Here is a 21,598-nt window from a genome sequence, read left to right as displayed (position 1 = left end):
ACACTTTCAATTGGTGAAAATATTTCATTAAATATTTTTTAAGAATTTCATGTAAGTTCTGAAATTTCAAAGCATCTCAACTTTTCTGAAGCTTGTTTTGACTAGTTTGAGTGAAGTAAAAAAAGGGGGAAAACATATTCCGCATTGGATTTTAAAATCTTAGTAAGTTTTGAGATATACATCTTTTTTCACAAATCAAGATCAAATCACAATGAAATAAAGGTAATGTGATATCTCTAACCGTGCATCTGATGTTTAAATCGGGAGCAGAAAAAAAAGCAACAAAGTCAAAATGCCCACAGTAAGTCAGCTGTGAAGATTCACCCATATCTTCTGTCAGTGTTTCTCTTGTGGGAAAGCAATTTGGTCAAATACATTAAACAGATTTTAGTAGGGCTGTTCTAGTCCTGTCTTGAGTTTGTGGCGTTTGGTCAACCTGAGTTCCTGAGAGTTGGTCCAATACTCTGGAGTAGTGTGGACCTTAGAATTGGAACTTACATTTTCTCCTTAAGAAATATTGTGTTTTACAAAGCATGGGTGGTCAGTCCTTCATTTCTGAAAATAGCAGGAGCTCAGTTGGTCACTCTCCTATGTGTACTGAGGAGCTTGACAAGGAGCTCAATTATATAATATCAATATTAAACCATAGGATATTCAAGAAGTGAGGAGCTCAATAAAGCTCCTGAAATACTGTTCAGGAGAGCTGTAGGGGCTCCGGCTCATTTGAGCTCAAAAATGAAGGTCTGGGTGGTACACAGAACATGTACCCATATTTTGTTACCAGTGTTTACAGTGACAATCAGTAATTGGCTAAATCAGAACATCCACAAATTGGCAAACCTGAAAGGAATCGAAATAAAGACAGAATCTTGACTATTTATTCTTGCGTACTAGTTTTAGGATGTTGAAATTGGAACATGCGAGTAGCGAGTGCCAGGGATAGGTTATTTTCAAAACTTGTTAATCATTTGATGGATCAATATTGGCCAAAGAATTTGTACAGAAAATGTGTGATTGTCTCTTTAAACATACCATTTAGTGTGTCAACACATTAGTTTGTAATTGTTTTCTTTGCAGGTGGGGTGACAATATCCAATGATGGTGCTACAATAGTGAAGCTCCTTGATGTCGTCCACCCTGCAGCCAAGACATTGGTGGAGATTGCCAAGTCTCAAGATGCTGAGGTAAGAACTGATTGCAGGTAGTCAAGTTAGCTTGATTGCTAAGGTGTTAAACGCTGATGCATTTGTGTTTGGCGATGTGAGTTCCAGCCATACTGATCTTGGAGAGCTGATCTTGGTTGCGATGGTTTACAGTGGTATGTATAGAGTGTGTGTTGAGCTAAGAATTAACTTGACTGGGTTACCAATACGAAACATCGGAGAGCTGATTTTGGCTGCGATGGTTTAATGGTATGTATAGAGTGTGTTTAGAGCTAAGAATTAACTTGTCTGTCTGGGTTACCAATACGAAACATTGGGGAGCTGATCTTGGCTGCGATGGTTTAGTGGTATGTATAGAGTGTGTTTAGAGCTAAGAATTAACTTGTCTGGGTTACCAATACCAAACCTTGGAGAGCTGATCTTGGCTGCGATGGTTTACAGTGGTATGTATAGAGTGTGTTTAGAGCTAAGAATTAACTTGTCTGGGTTACCAATACCAAACCTTGGAGAGCTGATCTTGGTTGCGATGGTTTAGTGGTATGTATAGAGTGTGTTTAGAGCTAAGAATTAACTTGTCTGGGTTACCAATACCAAACCTTGGAGAGCTGATCTTGGTTGCGATGGTTTAGTGGTATGTATAGAGTGTGTTTAGAGCTAAGAATTAACTTGTCTGGGTTACCAATACCAAACCTTGGAGAGCTGATCTTGGTTGCGATGGTTTAGTGGTATGTATAGAGTGTGTTTAGAGCTAAGAATTAACTTGTCTGGGTTACCAATACCAAACCTTGGAGAGCTGATCTTGGTTGCGATGGTTTAGTGGTATGTATAGAGTGTGTTTAGAGCTAAGAATTAACTTGTCTGGGTTACCAATACCAAACCTTGGAGAGCTGATCTTGGTTGCGATGGTTTAGTGGTATGTATAGAGTGTGTTTAGAGCTAAGAATTAACTTGTCTGGGTTACCAATACCAAACCTTGGAGAGCTGATCTTGGCTGCGATGGTTTACAGTGGTATGTATAGAGTGTGTTTAGAGCTAAGAATTAACTTGTCTGGGTTACCAATACCAAACCTTGGAGAGCTGATCTTGGTTGCGATGGTTTAGTGGTATGTATAGAGTGTGTTTAGAGCTAAGAATTAACTTGTCTGGGTTACCAATACCAAACCTTGGAGAGCTGATCTTGGTTGCGATGGTTTAGTGGTATGTATAGAGTGTGTTTAGAGCTAAGAATTAACTTGTCTGGGTTACCAATACCAAACCTTGGAGAGCTGATCTTGGCTGCGATGGTTTAGTGGTATGTATAGAGTGTGTTTAGAGCTAAGAATTAACTTGTCTGGGTTACCAATACCAAACCTTGGAGAGCTGATCTTGGCTGCGATGGTTTAGTGGTATGTATAGAGTGTGTTTAGAGCTAAGAATTAACTTGTCTGGGTTACCAATACCAAACCTTGGAGAGCTGATCTTGGTTGCGATGGTTTAGTGGTATGTATAGAGTGTGTTTAGAGCTAAGAATTAACTTGTCTGGGTTACCAATACCAAACCTTGGAGAGCTGATCTTGGCTGCGATGGTTTAGTGGTATGTATAGAGTGTGTTTAGAGCTAAGAATTAACTTGTCTGGGTTACCAATACCAAACCTTGGAGAGCTGATCTTGGCTGCGATGGTTTAGTGGTATGTATAGAGTGTGTTTAGAGCTAAGAATTAACTTGTCTGGGTTACCAATACCAAACCTTGGAGAGCTGATCTTGGTTGCGATGGTTTAGTGGTATGTATAGAGTGTGTTTAGAGCTAAGAATTAACTTGTCTGGGTTACCAATACCAAACCTTGGAGAGCTGATCTTGGCTGTGATGGTTTACAGTGGTATGTATAGAGTGTGTTTAGAGCTAAGAATTAACTTGTCTGGGTTACCAATACCAAACCTTGGAGAGCTGATCTTGGTTGCGATGGTTTAGTGGTATGTATAGAGTGTGTTTAGAGCTAAGAATTAACTTGTCTGGGTTACCAATACCAAACCTTGGAGAGCTGATCTTGGTTGCGATGGTTTAGTGGTATGTATAGAGTGTGTTTAGAGCTAAGAATTAACTTGTCTGGGTTACCAATACCAAACCTTGGAGAGCTGATCTTGGCTGCGATGGTTTAGTGGTATGTATAGAGTGTGTTTAGAGCTAAGAATTAACTTGTCTGGGTTACCAATACCAAACCTTGGAGAGCTGATCTTGGCTGCGATGGTTTAGTGGTATGTATAGAGTGTGTTTAGAGCTAAGAATTAACTTGTCTGGGTTACCAATACCAAACCTTGGAGAGCTGATCTTGGTTGCGATGGTTTAGTGGTATGTATAGAGTGTGTTTAGAGCTAAGAATTAACTTGTCTGGGTTACCAATACCAAACCTTGGAGAGCTGATCTTGGTTGCGATGGTTTAGTGGTATGTATAGAGTGTGTTTAGAGCTAAGAATTAACTTGTCTGGGTTACCAATACCAAACCTTGGAGAGCTGATCTTGGCTGCGATGGTTTAGTGGTATGTATAGAGTGTGTTTAGAGCTAAGAATTAACTTGTCTGGGTTATCATTTACGAAATCTTGGAGAGCTGATCTTGGCTGCGATAAATCATTGCACTTTTTTTATTAATTTTTTATATAATTAAAGTCTACATCAAGTCCTGAATGAAATGAATTATATTCTTGCTGCGCTTTCAATCAATGGACTCAGTCCTAGATTAAGGACAACATTTCTTGAAATTGAGTTATCCGTTACAGGCTTTGCCATTTGAGAAGAGCTAGAGCGATTGCTCCCCATCACTCCTCTAAAAGCCTGAATGAACTAAGTAATGAACTTAGCATCACCAAGTACCTTCAGCTCAAAGGATAGCAAGGCATATTGATTGATCAAGAGAATTAGTTTTTGCTCTAAAGTTATTTGCTGTGTTCAGACGAAAGTGTAGTTCCCGAAAAGCTTATTTCTTGCATCAGTTTCATTGTAAATTACTGCCGTCTAGAGTTGAATAGTGGCAAGTGAATTAAAAGTAGACAAGTGAATCCTGCAATTTGACCTGCATCTTGTACCAGTTGTGACTGATAAACATCCTAATATGCTGCCCTCTATAGTTCAATGTTGGTTAAGCGATCATTTTAAATTGCCTGATTTCCTACTGGTGTTGCAAATCATGTCACTTTGTAATTGAATTTCCCTTTTAACTCAGTTGATCATAGTTTACACTACTCTTTACCTTCAAGCTTCACACTAAGGAGTCCGTGTTATGACTTGACTCTTCCAGTATAAAAATCACCTCCACTTTCACACAAACATTCAGGGTATTGCTTTAGCAATATTTTTGGTTGATTAGTTTCATGTTTCAAGTTGAAGTGTAACTTTTCAATCTTGCAGTGTGACTTGCAACCAAGCCACATTATTTTTGTTTCAAATGACATTTATAGATAAAAAACAATAAATTTGTATTGTATCCACAGTAAGTCAGCTGTGAAGATTCACCCGTATCTTCTATCAGTGTTTCTCTTGTGGGAAAGAAACTTTGTCAAATACATTGAACAGATTTGAGTAGGGCTGTTCTAGCCCTGTCTTGAATTTGTGGTGTTTGGTCAACCTGAGTTCCTGAGAGTTGGTCCAGTACTTTGGAATAGTGTGGACCTTAGAATTGGAACTTACAATTAAATCAGGTCTTAGTAACAAAAGGGAGTATTATAAATGTGATTTTTGTCTAGGATTATAGTTGGGGCTTTAAGGGCTGGGGTATGAACGTTTGGACAGTATTTATTTTGGGACATCAGAGCACATCAGACATATCGAATTGCATTCTGAATACGAAGAATGTCATTCTGATATCAAATAATTTTGATTTTTGAAATTAGCAATTTAATACACATTTTATGGCAAATCATTAAAATTGATATTTTTGATATTTAACAGTACTTGAAGTAAACTTTATAAATCTGATGATTTATACTTAAAGTGTATGTAGGTGGGATGAAAAGCCGACGATCAATTGAAAATTTTGACCTTTCGTATTGAGGATATGGATTTTTTTTTCCCAAAACACCAAAAAAATAGGTCTTTTTGGAAAAAAATCCGTATCTTCAATATGAAAGGTCAAAATTTTCAATTGACCGTCGGCTTTTCCTCCTGCTACATACACTTTAAGAATATATCATTAGATTTATATAATTTACTTGAGGACTGTTATATATCAAAAATTTGAAAAATATCAAATTTTGTCATAAAATTTGTATTATATTGTGATTTTCAAAAAATGAAAATTATTTGATATCAGAAAGACATGCTTCGTATTCAGAATGCAATTCGATAGGTCTGAGGTGCTCTCATGTCCTACAAAAAATACTGTCGAAACGCAATAAACGCTCATTTTAGATCCCTTAACACTACCACATGTTGGTTCTTTTCACATGTGAAAGATTTTAGTACATTTCTGCTAGTATCTGGGGCGGCGACACACGGTACAGACTCTACCTACGCAATCGGAAGGTTGCAAGTTCAAACCACAGCGGTGCCATCGTGTTGTGCACTTGGGCAAGGTGTTTTACCTCACTTGCCTCTCTCTACCCAGGGGTGAAATGGGGAGCTGTTAGGAATATTGCCCATTGAGCATTGTATGGCAGCTGATATATTCTAAAGACAGCGGAATAAATGTAAAGCGCTTTGATATATGTGAAAGGCGCTGTATAAATACCAATTTATTTATCTGCATTATTATCATTTGAAAGTATTTTTGTTGTAAATTTATTTCTAAATGAAGAATATAATTGGTGGGTATAGATATTTAAGCTGATTTTGAGTAAGGATAGAGCAAAGGTGCCCTATAATAAGTTGGTTAAACGTCATTGAGTTTGCTGCCCAGGGCATAGGGTACCTGTTAAGGCAGTGACTCAAGCCCGGATATTCGGGTACCCGCCCGTTTTTTCCCTACCCGGATACAAATTCCATTTACGGATTACCCGAATTAAAAAAAAAAAAAAAAAAAAAAATTTTTTTTTTTTTTTTTTTTCAAAGTTTTTTTTTTCGGTTTTGTAGTGTTTCTGGACCTAGACCTAAATGCTAGGATCATGGTTGACCTAAAAAAAAAAAAAAAAATTGAATTTTGCATTGTTTTGTAATTTTAATATGAAAATTGATACATAGTTTTCATGTCATACTCTATTAATGATATCAAAATGCATTCAAATTCAATGCATTTTGATATCATCATAAATATTAAAATTACAAAACAATGTGCAAAATTCAATTTTTTTTTTTTTTAGGTCAACCATGATCCTAGCATTTAGGTCTAGGTCCAGAAACACTACAAAACCGAAAAAAAACTTTGAAAAAAAAATTTAAAAAAAAAAAAAAAAAAAAAAAAAAAAAATTTTTTTTTTTTTTTTTTTTTTTTTGGCAATTTCAGGTACCCGGTTACCCGCCCGAAATTTACCTCGGGTACCCGAATACGTCATTACCCGATAGGTCACAGCCTTAGTACCTGTACTGACTTCAGTATGATACAACAAGAGGAAACTTTAGCATACAATATCATTCAATACATTCTTAACCTTAATCCTGCAGTTGATCTTAGTATGTCTTTGATTACTCTGCGTTGACTCAGTGCATTGTCAAATTCTTACCCATCAAATAAAATCAAAACCTCACCAGAAACCATTAAGCACACTCTGTCGTCACTCTACAAGTTCGCTAACGCTTGTCAACGAGGTGACAAGTTCTTGTCTCAACTTGTTAATGGAAACACTAACCAGACCGCGGTGTTGCAATGACTAAATCATGGTGACGGTGCTATGCTAACAAGCCCTTATACATTTGTGACACATTTTCTAGGCCCAGGATAGTAACAAGTCATAATTAGCCTTTTGACACCCCCACTGTGCTGTGCAATTAATATCCTCTTATTAAACAATTACCTCCTTAGGTTGTTGGTACACAAGTGCTACAAGCAAAAATTATCTCATTCCCAGTGGCATATTTCAATGACCCCTATTTGCTACCATATATCTCAAAATTTGACCTGAGCTTGTTGAGTAGGAGTTATTGTACCCAAGAATTTCAAAGGTCATGACAGAAGCAAAAACAACTGTGTGACAAGTGAGGCGTGTTTGAGATCCTTGTGATGGAACCCAGCGTGCTTCCGATGCGAAGAATCTGTCGCAATCTTTAATACACAAGTATACCATAATAGGTATGCAACATTGTATTGGGTGTGGCTAGTACCACATACATACATGCATGTTGAGCCATACAGCACTCTGTATACATGTCAGCTAGTTGGGTAATTGTGGGTTGGTTTCCTCCCTCTGGAGAGAAGCAATTGAGGAGGGGAAGTAATAGAGGAAAAGGAGGAAATATGGGGAAATAACACCAAGTTCCCCTAGTCCTCTTGATTCCCCCTCCCTCAGTCATCAGTGGTATTTTAGTATAATGTAGTTAAAAAGAGTTAGCTTAACTATTTTGTTTGGCTGTATTTGCTATAACTTCTGACATAAGTTTGTAAAATTTGTATTATTCAAGACAATTGTTGACCAAATTTTCTGATTAATGGGCTCTTCTAAGTATGAAATTGCACATTTAATTTCTTCTTTTGCTGTTGGCATAAAAACAAGCAAACACAAACAAGTTTGATTAAACCTGAAAGCGGGAATACTGGAATCATTACAATTTAACTGCAAACTACAGTCTCTCTAGCCTGATCCAGTACATTCCTGTACAACTTCATACATATTGTGATTATTTTTGTTTTGTTTTTTTGCACCCATGTCCAGGTTGGTGATGGTACTACAAGTGTCACTATGCTGGCAGCAGAATTCCTGAAGCAGGTGAAAGCCTTTGTTGAAGACAACGTACACCCTCAGGTCATCGTCCGAGCATATCGCAAAGCTACTCAACTAGCCCTGGCCAAAATTCAGGAAATAGCTATCAAAATTCCACGCGACAACCCAGAGTGAGTAGACTTGACTGAAATAATCTCATATACCAAGGCAAAGTTCCAGCTATTATGTATATAGACTATGTAGAATCTCCATCATGTGTATTCTGAGTATTCACCACAGACATGAGAAGTGGTGTTTCATAGTGTGTATTGTATTAGTGATTGGAACTTTGCTTTGGGTAAGTGAGATGAAGAGAGTAAGGTAGACTTTGGTCAGATCACTCTGTAGGTATGAGAAAAGTGCAGCGCCGTGGGTTCATTGTGGTCACAACAGAAACCGCTAATATTTGACTCAACCTAGCGTTTGTATAGCAGACATGAATTTGGTAGAATTGTGTGGCCCGTGGGCCAACAATTCCCGTGCCACTGACACATAAGAAGTGCGTACCATTTGGTACCTTGTCTGTTGTATCACCTAAGGAATATTCATCACTGGTAGATATACACCAAAACATCATAAATTGTTACCTTGTTGACACTTGTCAGGAGCTGCAGAAGGGGCTTCAAAGTGGGAAAGGGGCATAGTGTGCTTATTTCTTACACTTGCAGCCAAATATACTTGGATTGAATTGATTTATAGAATATCATGAAGGATCCATTCAAAACTTGTTTGAAAAGAAATATTGCATACTTGTCACGTCATCCTAAATGACGGCTGGATTTTAAAGACTAGTATCACAATTATAGTAGCAGCATTAACTTTTATAGTTAACACCCATCATAGAACATTAAATGTGAAATTAGATGACCTTAAAAGTCCTGAAATGCAAACATGCTATGCTTGCTATTTGATGGCTGGCTTAGATTTATTTCATGATGCTTTCTAGAAATGAAATAAATTTTTAAAGCATGAGCCAAAACATACTCTTTTTGTGTGAACAAGTTACATGGTTTTAAAACTTGGACAAGGCAATCTTTGTCATGAAAATTTGCAATATTTGCTAGCCTATGCCCTGTTTCTCCTCAAACTTCTGCACTGCACAGTGCGTTGTAAGTTGTTAGAAATAGCGCCATCTGTTGTCACTTGATGGGATTTGTTTTACCAATGATCTCCCTGTGGGATTATTTACAAGTCCTTTGTTTTATTTTCCTTCTGCTTAAATCCCTGTCATCGTAATTCCAGGGTACAGGATAAAGTCACAACCACTTAGCATTGGCGTTACGGATAGGGACTGGGGGATTCCATGGCCCCAATACAATGACAACATAATGATGATCAATACTATGCCAGCTTGCCCATGGAGTGAAAGAGGCCATGAGAAAGGAAGCTGGTGTTTCTTGGTCAAGGTGATGGTCACTGCTTGTTCTTCTTTGGATATAATGTACTGGTCACTTCCATGTCTTGTAATATTTACAGGATGAAGTGTCTGGGTGGTACATGTGCCTTGAAAAAACACAGAATTTGGGAAACACCTTCCAGTGAAATATTGACCTTTGGAAGGAAATGTTAGTATTTGGCAGACAATTTTGCTTCACCAAATAAAGAAATTTCTGAGAAGCATATTTTTTGTAGCCGGTTATCCTGCTGAAGTATTGTGCAGAAAATGTTCTAGGGTGCAAAGGAACTGTCAATGATTCAGGCATGATTTGTTTGAAGATTTTGCAAGTCCAACCAATATGTAAGAAAAAGGTTGAAATGGCTACCCAACATCCCAAAGTCAATTGCACACATGTCAAAAAGCTGTTATCTTTTTTAATCTGTTTGTCTCTGTGTTATTATGGGTTTTTTTCTGCTACAAAATTTCTGTGTTTGGTGCTCTAGTTGTGGCACCAAAATTGAGTTTTTATGAGTGGGACTTCTACAGCCATTATACTATGTATAAATCCCAGACTGTGGTACGCTGCATTAATACCTTGGCGCTGGCTGCTGATTACTTTCTTTCATTTCTGTTACTGTTTGTTGAACTCTTCCACATTCTTTTGTTTCTGTATGTTTCTTTCTGCCTCTATTTGTTTCCATTTTTGTCAATCTGTAAAATTTAGGGGCCTATCTTGCATTGTTAGGTTATTTGTTTTTCAGCCACCATTTCATCATTACTATTCGCCAGCGAAGTGTTACGTGTAATCCAATTATCACTGTGTCAACTGGATCACGCTTTTGAGTTCTGCATCACGATCGAAAATATCGCAACACAAAGTCTATGGCATGTACTACCAATTCCAAAAGGTGTGTGATCCAGTTACCAAGGAGTTATGTAACCACTTCGCTGGTGAATACTGTTTGTTTGTTTTGGTTGCATAAAACAAGCAGTCAACTTGCATTAATTTTGTCATAGCCTTCATTCAGCAGTGTTCCATTTGTGGGTTTTCCTAGTCAAGTAGGACTGGGGGTACTACATGCAATTGCTTCCTGCCAAACGTCCAAGGAGAGGAAGCTGGCACTTGTTTAATATCTGACCAGTGGGGTTTGGCAGGGATATGTAATGATGCTTATTTGGATATAGGTGGTGGCTATTTTCCTGTTGTATTATAGGCTGGGGACACTTTTAAGCCCTCTTGGTGCATTTGTCATACTTTTTTTTGTCAAAAAATTGTTAATGGTCTGTCAAGCTTAATGATGCTATTAGTTCAGTCACCAATTTCAGTCTTGGTGCATGCCCCAAAGCTATGTCTATTTTCAAAGAACTAAATGACTCTGGTGCACTCGTTTTGCCTTTGTCCACTAAATAGACTTTAAAACAAGTTCCTATGTCATTGAAAATGATAATTTGGAGACCTGACATACATATCACAATACTATGAAATAAGAATAGGGAAAATAACACACAAACTCAAAAATTCAAAATGTGTGTACACAATGTATGAAACTATATGTCAATTTTGCATTGACTTCCCCACTGAAATTTTGGGATCAGGATATCACAAAATTCACAAAAATTCAGACTGCTGGAAAGTGTATGTACATGAAGACTCAACCTACTCTCCCTCCCTCCCGCAAGTCATTTAAGATGCCAAGTAGTAGTGTATGAATTGTTGTAGAGATACCTGAATGATAAGAGTTATCAGTACCACGGAAAGTGTATCCATTGAGCAAGCAAGCAAGCAAGCAAGCAGCAGTACTGGGTGATGACATCCCAGTAGGCTACAATGACAGGTTTCATTACACCCAATCAGCTACGTCTAGGCATCGTGAAACGTAATACTGCTGCAGAATCGTCAAGGGACGCGGGGCACACGAGGGCGCCTTCTTATCTGATAGGTGAACCTTGAAAGGTAAATAGCAACAACCAGGCGGCTCCTTGGATGGAGGAAATGTCACGGGTAAAACGCCTCCAGACAAAAGAGAAGAAACAAACGAAAAACAGAAAAGGTCACTTGTTGACATTCTTTTATCATACGTACAATGTACGTGCCTGAATGTGTGATTTCAAAACAATGAAAGTCAAGGAAAAGTGTGGAGGGAGCTCTAGATCTTGTGAACAAACATTTTATGAATTACCAGGGTTTTCCCCTTTCCAATTGCGAACATTTTTACCTTCATGCGAAGAATTGTATGATACTTTTTCATTGATACTTTGCATGGTAGCCGCACAAAAAATGCTGGTGGTCATTCTTAAAAGTAAGAGTTTCTATAACTTCTAACTTTACGAATCTTCTACTTATATTAGCACTAACATTTTATTTTCAAAAAGAATAGGAAATTTGTAAAGAACTTCTGTGCAAGACCCAGCATGGTTGTGGGATGAGATTGTACTGCTGCAGTTGTGTAAATTGAAGGCACAAGTTGGTGAAATATTTGACTTGTAGGTAACCTTTGAGATGTACCCACCCACCCATTCATTGCGATGACCAGTTCACCATTATGACAGTCTCTGTCAGCACACATATCTGTCTTGGCTCAGAGAAACAGTCAATTGAGAGTGCCCATCGGTTTGCTACACAGAATGCAATTGCTTTTAGCTTAAATGTTCTAGATTATTTCTCAAAAAACAAACAAATGACCAATCAAATTGGCTTCTTCTGAAGAAGTAAACTGGCCAGTTTGTTAATTCTTAATTTCATGTATGATAAAAAAACAAGTTGACACCATCATCTATTTGTGTAGCCATAGCAGTAAACAGGTATGAATATTTTGGTATATCTGATAGTTAGTTAATTAAGGTGTGTATTTTAGCAAGGTTTATAGACCAGGACCAACATTGTTGTGCTGCATTTAGTCACTGGTGATACTCACCCAGGTGTTGCTATGTGTTGGTGGTACATTTTTTTTTTGTATTGTAGGCCAGGAGGAAAAAGTAAGCAGGCTCAGGCCCACCGGTTACCATGAAAATGGTCATGGATAGCCTTATGTGTAACACCAATACCTATTGCATGGCAGAATACATGTAGCAATGTGTCTTAACTCTTAGTGGGTAGCTTTTATCTCATAAAATGCACCTCAACTGAGCTGTGTGTTTCACTTAAGTAGGGACTGGTTCAAACCCTGATATTTGTCCCTTTTTGTAGGCCTTCACTGACTGACATGTTGCCATCCATGTATGCATCCATCCGTCCATCCATCCAGCTAGCTAGCAAGCCCAATCGTGCTCAGCCTGAATACATGTGTTTTTTGTTATGTTATCTGTCATTGCTATTTCCTCGTTGATTTGTAGCAAGCTCTGAGTGGAGCCACGCTGACACAATTTTCTGGCACTCTCTGATCGAGATGACTCATCACTGTCACACCAGAGCAGTCAACCGACCATGCTGCATGGCAACAACTAGATGGACATTGTAGCAGTGGCTCTATTTATCTACAGAGAGAAGACATTCTCTCACAGATGCCATGCTGGACTTGCCCCCTCCCCTGATGCTGTGTGATAATGAAAGCTTCCAGTTATAATAATACAGCTTCAATGAGCAAGCAACCAAACCTATTGATTTTAGAAAGTATAAAGGGTATAAAACAATAGCAACAACAAAATGAACTATATGTGAGCCCTGTGCATGAATAATTGGGATATTTTTCTTTCATTTCTTTACACGTTTGTTTTTTGGCACTTCTTAATTTAAATTATTACAAAAACTCTTAAGATGTTGGAATATTTTAATATTTATGATGCTGGAGGTAAACACAAGCCAAGCTCCCAATTAGTGACTTAAGGATGGGTCAGTCTATTGATGGACAATCTGATTGGAAATGATTTCTCACTACATGTATAACTTACATAGGGTGTGTAAGGTCAACAACCTTTTTGAGTCCCAAGCAGTTTACAAATTAGCCTCATGGTCCAGAACCTGAAATCTGTATGGATCAACAATGATTAGAGGCCCATTTGTGTCAGGGTTTGTGGAAATTGTAATTTTTTCTGTGGAGGATCAGAACTTAAGTACTTATTCCCACTGGGCTTAAAAACAATCCTCAATTTTCTAGAAAGAAATGCTCAATTTCCTGCACCAACAAAATATTCTGAAGGTGAAATTTGTGGGAAGGACCTGTCTGATTTCTTCCCCCCCCCCCTCCCCATGTTAACAAGAATTGTCTGATGCTGGACTGTAATTGTGGATCATTCCTGCCATCCTCCCTACATCCCTCCCTCCCTCCCTCTAGAATGTTAGACACAGTTGGGTGATACCTGTTACACCAAGTGATTACATGATAGGAAACTGTTTGATCACACCAGCTAATTGACAGATTAGGCAGTTAGCGATACTTGTGCTATGAAATTTGTTGTCAGTTTTGTGGGAGGAAGCATTTGTTGAGGTTGAGTTATAGAAAAGGGAGTTAGCTGCAAGTTAGCCAAATGTCATCGTTTGTTGGATGTGAGTTATGTGGAGTTTCAAATGTTTTGTTTTTGTTTTGAAGGACATCAAAATAGTGAAGGTAGCAGGAGTAGTGTTAGCCTCAGCCTCAGCTTCAGCCTCCAAATTTAAGGGGTCCAAATTTGTAAATGTTGGGGTTTAGAGATCTTTTTCTACACATAAAGTGGAATTTTAAGGGGCCCACTGTAGCGTAAAACTAGGGGTCCTGGACCCATTGAAATGCTACCCTTGGAAGGTAGTGTGAGAAGAGAGTTGGAAATGCTTTCAAAATAAGTTGAGGGTCAACTGTTTGGGCTAAAAATTCAGTGAGAATCTTGGGAAATCTGTGTAAATGGAGTTGTGAGTCATAAATTAGGGTGAAATTCTATCTGCATCAACAAGACTTTGTATGGTACTGTTATTTGGCACTGAGGGTAATCCACTTCTCAATGCAATTTTCATGCGCTGAAACCTATGGCAATGGGGAAAACCCCATTTCAGCAAACTCTTTCTCAGCTGTGGGTGTTGTTGTGTTTTGGCTTGAAGGGCCGCCTCTGACAGGATAGGGGAAGCAGGGTTATTAGCAGATTATTTGCTAATGAGATTTGAATAGTTAGGAGCATCACAAATTAGATTTGTGACAGAACAAGGAGGTATCACAAGTTGCCATAAATACCAAGTTGCTAATTTGTATAGATCTCAGATAATTTGCTTTCTTAGTGCAACAAAGTAGGCTTGAATTTAAATACTGCAAGAAGATGTGCTGGAGAATTGCATTTGCATGTCCTACATCATGGCAGTTAGCGCTGGCCAGTCCCATGACTCGGGTCACCCATGTACATACGAAGGGTGGCACATTACACTCATAGTTTGAGAATTCTGTGTTTAAAAGGTGGGTCTACAATCATAAAGCACCAGCTCTCTCTCCACTCCCTGCCTACAATTTGGGAAATGTATTCAGTTTGATCTGAGATTGTTGCATCCTTGTTAAACTATCAACACTACAACTATTAATATATCCTACTCTTACTTTGTGATGACTTCCTGTTGAGATCAACATCGCCAAACATGTTAAATCATCACACTGACTGACCATGGTAAACAGTCTTCTGTCAGCATTGTACTGGAGGTTTTGTTTTTCTTTCAGCTTGTAAAACATTGCATTTGTTATTTTCTTGTGCTACTCCCCACACCTCAAGCACTGTGAATCAGCTCTTCATGGTAGGCCTGGACTGTGAGAGCGTAACACCCTCTAGCGCTGGTTAATATCACCGGCGTCAAGGTTTTGTTGTGCAAATCCCACTCTACAAGGCTTGTGTAAATGTTGCTCCTGGTGTCGGTTTCCCAACGCAGGAAGAAGACACCAATCAGCGTGCTTCCTTTGAAACAGCTCGAGGTGTGAACTCTTAAATATCTTGCCGTTGAAAATCATTGCACTTGGGTTCATTGTAGGTGAGCAATTATTGGTCTTGAAGATTTATGATGGATATGTTCATATAGGCCTGCATCGCTAACTTAAAATAGACAAGATTTCTATTTCTTAGTTCTTAGTCAATCAGTCAGTCTTTATTTTATGCTGTTGTGATTTCATTTGTAGTTCCTTGAATCAGATTTCTTATAATTGAAAACCAAAGGTTGGCTAATATATCATCTGACACATGTAAAACTGGAAATGTTGAATTTATGAGCAACTTATCTTACTGTTCTAACAATACTTGATTCATGCTAAGAATGTCAGAAAATCTAGGCTTTTAGGTGAGCTTGCTCATGTTACTAGGATTAGAGATTTGCAACATGTATAAATCAATTATGTGAAGCTGCAAATGTGAAGGGAGCAATCAGAGGGTGATAGTACCACATATGGGAGGGAGCATGCAAAGAGAAATTGTTAAACTGCAAATATATATGGTGCGTGAAACATACTCTTGCTGGCTTGTGTTTGTTATATTTTTCACCTATTTTTAGCATCAGGTAGAGGTTCAATAAGAATTTAAAACTTGTTTGTTCTCATTTGGGGAAAGATATTTTTTTAAATGCGTAAGAATTGCCTTTCTCTGGCTATAGAAGCTTGTCAAATGAACCTTGATCTTTGAATTCCAGGTGTGAAGGTGAATGATTGTTAGAAGAACGGCACAGCACTTGTTTACATTTTTAGAGCTTGTAGAACGTGAACACAGAAGTGGGGTCTTGATTGGCTGAATTAATCGTCTGACAATCATAGCAACAGACCAAAAATATGATTGGCTGATTGTGCATCAAATCGTTGGTCGGTGCAGATCGGCGCCCTTGAAGTGAAAACGAAGCTCCGCGTATGTCGCTCATTAACAGGGCGCTTGCGTCAATCTGAGCATGGGATTGCCGTTCTTCTCTGAAACCCATTGTAGATATATGGCGGTATTATATTCAGAAGCAATTACAGCAAATAGGGAGTAGTATTGTACACAGGTTCAATGCATGCCTCAATTTTTGTATGCAACTGTTTCGTCTTGTGAATTGGATCTCAAGAAGTTTAGGCAAACGCTGTAGTGGACATAATTGAACATTGAGTCCTTTGTGCAGGAATATTTTTCAAGAATAGGCAAAAGTAGGGGATTGATTAATTGATGCACCAGGAGCAATGTTGCAATTACAGGGTTCAGACATTATTTGCTGGTGTAGTGCACATTACAATGTGACCGTTGCTAAGTCAACTGGCTCACGCTTTCTTTGTTATGAACCACTGATCAAAATGATCACAACACACAACCTATGGCATATCATAATTCGGAACAGGTGTATGAGCCCAGGCTTGAACCAGTAACCAATGGTTACTAACATGCACTACGACAGTGAATTGTAGGAAAGGAAAAGGAGATTAGGGCCAAAGGAATCACACATTTCTAGGATGAAAATTGGTAGAGAAGAACAGATCAAATCAGTAGTTTCCAATTCCTTCCGATTTTAAGCTTAAGAATCGGTTCTGAATCGGAAATGGTAAAAATCCTTCTATATGCTACTCTAGTGAACCAATTAATTGCAGTATGTTTCAGAATGTGCAGCAATTAACTACATCATATTTTACCACAAAAGGTGATTGCTGCCTGGGTGTTTATCACAACTAGGTGGATTTCTATGTTTTAGCCAAATCCAGATAAATAAACATCAATAAAATATTATTGCTGACTATAGAGGGCATCCTAATTAATTTCTCAGGGAGTGTAGGAAGTGTTACGTAGTTATTTTTGTATAAATATACAGATCAGGATCTGTATCGGCCAATTCAAGAAGAAATTGTCGGCGATCAAAACGTGGAGTGGTCAGCTCATCACTACAAATAGGAGTCACTTGCAAATAGTCACAAAATCCAACTGCTCACAAGAAGCAAGTATCTGTACAAATGAAAGTTGAATAGCCGCAGTGGAACCAATAGTGTGCTAGTAAGCCCACTTGTCATATCGACAAGCAGTTGTTGACAAACGTGGCTTGTCATTAGGCTACGGCTTCTGCTGCTCGTTGTATATGTCACTTGGTTGGCTTGCCAGCTCAGCATATCAATAAACTCAACCATATTTGGCAGAGTAAATAATACTTGTCTCATGGCCCTAAAGCAAGCAAGCAAGCGAGTTGTTTTTCAAGACCATGACTTGTGTACATGGTGCTGTAGGGGGCAAGGTTTTTGGTGTCCTTCCAGAGAGACACTGAGCCACCTCATCGTATACATATGTTGAGCTGAGTCAGGTCTGGCCAGCACCCTTGGGGTGTGGGTGGGTGGGGATATGAAATAGATACAATATTATACATGTTGCCAGTGATGAAGGGTGTGCAGAGCTTCTGTATTGTGTATTAGTTCAATAGGGAATCTTCCTTTATATTGAAAATAGGTGATTGACGTCAAATGCATTCTGCTTTGGGTCGAGCTGAGATGATGATCAGTATTAATATGCAAGTGTGAAGAGGAATAGTGAGTCTTTTATTAGGGGATTTCACAAATAAATACCTACACTCAGTGATTTGATAGAGCATGATGCTAGCTTATTGTTATAAAGCTTGCCTTGGGAATCAGTGAATTTAATTAATTAAAAATAGGGTTGATTCCTAAAACCGTAAGGACAATGCAGCAAATTAGAATGAAAGCAGCTATATCTATTATAGTGATGGAACAAACTACTTTGCATAATAACATTATACCAAACAATACTAACTACTAAGGAAGGGAAAGAGGGTAGATTTTATCAATAATCTTGGCAAACCCACAGTAAGTCAGCTGAGAAGATTCACCTATGTCTTCTGTCAGTGTTTCTCTTTTGGGAAAGCAACTTGGTCAGATACATTTACACATTTGAGTTGGACTAGTCTAGTCCTTCAGTTTGTGGTGTTTGGTCAACCCAAGTTCCTGAGAGGTTGGTCCAATACTCTGGAGTAGTGTGGACCATATAATTAGAACTTACACTTTACAATTACATAACTCCATTCATGAAATGGACAGCATTGGATTATTGGATGAACTGTGATCTCACAGGTTGCACTCAATCCCATGTAAAGCTCAGAAGCTGAATTAAGTTTTCAAATAAATAATAGTAATGGTAGTCTGATGGTAAAATGATTTTCCATCAGCAAAACTATTTGTATTCTGAATATCCATCATAAGCCTATATCAAGTGGCTAAATCCAAACCAATTGAATTAACTTAATACAGATAATAACATGATACCAAACAATACCAAGGAAGTGAATGTTGGTGCAACTTCAGAATCTGGCATGCCACTCGCGCGATTTAAAACGGCAAAATGCGCGGCCGGGTTTTTTATAAAGCGCGAAAATTCAAGTCAAAAGCGAAAATCGTTTTCCACCACTTTTGTATCCATTGATGAAGTCACACGCAATTGAAGTAAATCAAGTATGCGAATTCTGCACCTATTTCACACGTGCTAGTCCGATGTTTTTCTCTCCATGAAATTGATACATTATGTGAACAATGCAAATTTTATGTGAAAAGCTACTACTGTACTGTACAATAAACATTTTAATGCATAACTGTACTTTTTTGGCGTCCAAATGTTGTTTTTGTCATGAACTGATTCGTATCTCGCGTGCGTTCTGTGACTTATATCCTACCCTTCTTCGCTCAATCAATTATGCATATGATTAATGACGTCACTCATACATACGATCGATGTAAAGAATTAACTACCACACATGGTAACACGTCATGGAAAAAATCGGACATTTGCATATCACGGAAGGGCTTCCGGGAGGATATTGTGCTGGTCTGGACTCACGTAAACAGTAAATATTGGTGAATTTACATTGAAAAGTAGTGTGTTTGGCAAAATTCACGATGGACCACCAAAATCGCGATGGACCCCCAAAATCATACACCCTCTGATTATTTTGAGAATGATGCATACTCATGGAATAAAGCGCAGCTCTTGGGTGGCGTACCTTATTGCAAAACATAGTCCAAAGTGTAGATTTAATCTTTAAAATATTATCTTGTCAAACCCACAGTAAGTCAGCTGTGAAGATTCACCCATATCTTCTGTCAGTGTTTCTCTTGTGGGAAAGCAACTTGGTCAAATACATTAGACCGATTTGAGTGGGGCTGTTTTAGTCCTGTCTTGAGTTTGTGGTGTTTGGTCAACCTGAGTTCCTGAGAGTTGGTCCAATACTCTGGAGTAGTGTGGACTTTAGAATTGGAACTTACATTTCCAATCATGAATAAGTGAACTGCACATTGTGATGGTAATGATTTATTAATTATTCTAAATTATTTTAATTTTTGAACTTTGATCTCACCTGGTTATCCTCATCTACATATATCCCATGTAAAGCTCAGAAGTTACTACAAGTTTCCAATCTCCTTCTTAGAAGTGAAAAGCAGGGGTTTTCCCAATTGAAAGTGAGTCTCTTGTGGTGTTTAGGTGTGGTAGCTTTGGTGACAGCAAGGATTAGTTTGTACAGATAGTCTAGGTTATGGTAGCACTTTGTGGCTAGACACCACACATAGGATCTAATTTTGACCATGACTGAAATATTTCCGTATCTTGTGGTGTCGTCCTAAAGAGAGAAATTGGTCAATTTGGTGTGCGGTGCAGTGATTACAGACGCAATAAATCATGCCTTGCTGCATTAATGTTTTTGTCATGAATTCAAGTTGAAGGTTTCAATGGTTTTGATGTGGGACAAGTTTTCAAGCCTTTTTTGGATTAGCGATGATTTCTTTTGGACAACACTAATAGAGGAATCTCCCCTGGTTATATGTCATATATAGTTACTCAGAGTGGACTGACCCCTGATCTTAAAAATAAATTGTCCAAGTTATCTCCTGAAGAAATTGTAGTTCTGAAAAGAATGACATGAAATGTGTTGCACCTGTCGATTTAGTGGCTAACTCTAACAAAAGTCTTGACAGTTTCATAACTGTCCATCAGCAAACCAGTTGATTATACATCATAAAAGCCTATGAAACGGATAAATCCAAACCAATTGAACAGATTTACTTAACAACATGATAGGCCTACTGAACAATACCAAGAACATGAAAAGTGTAGATTTAATCTGGAAAATATGATCTTGGCAAACCCACAGTAAGTCAGCTGAGAAGATTCACCCATATCTTCTGTCAGTGTTTCTCTTGTGGGAAAGCAACTTGGTCAAATACATTAAACAAATTTGAGTAGGGCTGTTCTAGTCCTGTCTTGAGTTTGTGGTGTTTGGTCAACCCGAGTTCCTGAGAGTTGGTCCAATACTCTGGAGTAGTGTGGACCTTAGAATTGGAACTAACACATAATATACATTTTCAATTATGAATGAAATTATAAATTTAAATGGCACGTCATTATAATAAAGATTTTACATATATTTTAGATCATAAGAAAAGATAGTGGGAAATGTGTACTGTAGCGAAGCTGGAATATAAAGATACTTGTGGAGATTAAGAAAAAAGAATGTGGAGAAGAGAACATGATTAGAAAAAGTTGAGGGAGATCAACTGGGAGGTAGGGAGGGGAAGGTACAGTATAAATTACGGGGCAAAGAATTCATTAATGTGACTATGTCAGACATTTTCAACAATATCCATGTTAACCTGCAGCATTGTGTTTTGCTTGTTTGTTCTTACATGACAGACAACATCGTCAGCTGCTGTTGAAGTGTGCTTCCACCACACTGAGTTCCAAGCTGGTAGCCTCACAGAAGGATTTCTTTGCAAAGATGGTGGTAGATGCTGTGTCTTTGTTGGATGAGCTTCTGCCCATGGATATGATTGGCATAAAGAAAGTACAAGGTGGTGGACTAGAGGTAAGATATGATGATGATCCGAGTTGGCTTACAGGGCTTAGATACCCAGCCTTTGGCAATTGATAGTAATTGAGTAAGTTGTAATATGGATGTAACTTGCCCTGGTGTTGTTGTAGATTGAGCTTAAAACAAAACTTGAATAATTATGCACATGGCAAAGATATTATCTATTTATTTGCTATACCCATCAGGTCCATTTGAGGTATCAACACACACAGTAGACTAGATGAACAAACATGAGTGTGATGTGCGAATTTGTGATGTCAGTTTGGTGCCATTCAAGAGTACTGAGTTCATTCACTAGACAGTATTTTGAAAAGATCCTTCGCACTGCCGGATTTGGTGCAGTCTATGGAGTAAACATGAAGTCAGGTTGTGATTGGCTAATTGTCACCTATCAATCTGTGGTTGGCCAGTACGATGGGTCTTTGCAAAATAGTGTAGTGCTGACTAATGAACCGAACCCTAACATCCCTTTCACTTAGTGGAACTGGTG

General features: G+C 38.3%; 1 protein-coding gene across 1 annotated transcript in view; it reads left to right on the top strand.

Moving 5' to 3' along the window:
• LOC140163096 (T-complex protein 1 subunit eta-like) overlaps window positions 1-21,598 on the top strand; it is a 63,240-nt gene that overhangs the window by 11,159 nt on the left and 30,483 nt on the right. Inside the window, exons 3-5 of the mRNA XM_072186472.1 lie at window positions 1,078-1,184; window positions 7,937-8,115; window positions 20,931-21,102. Coding sequence (XP_072042573.1) covers window positions 1,078-1,184; window positions 7,937-8,115; window positions 20,931-21,102 — 458 coding nt within the window. The remainder of the gene's footprint in view (window positions 1-1,077; window positions 1,185-7,936; window positions 8,116-20,930; window positions 21,103-21,598) is intronic.

The sequence above is a fragment of the Amphiura filiformis genome, chromosome 10 (assembly GCF_039555335.1).
Source record: "Amphiura filiformis chromosome 10, Afil_fr2py, whole genome shotgun sequence".
NCBI classification, from domain to species: domain Eukaryota; kingdom Metazoa; phylum Echinodermata; class Ophiuroidea; order Amphilepidida; family Amphiuridae; genus Amphiura; species Amphiura filiformis.
This window is presented reverse-complemented; position numbering and strand designations above follow the sequence as displayed.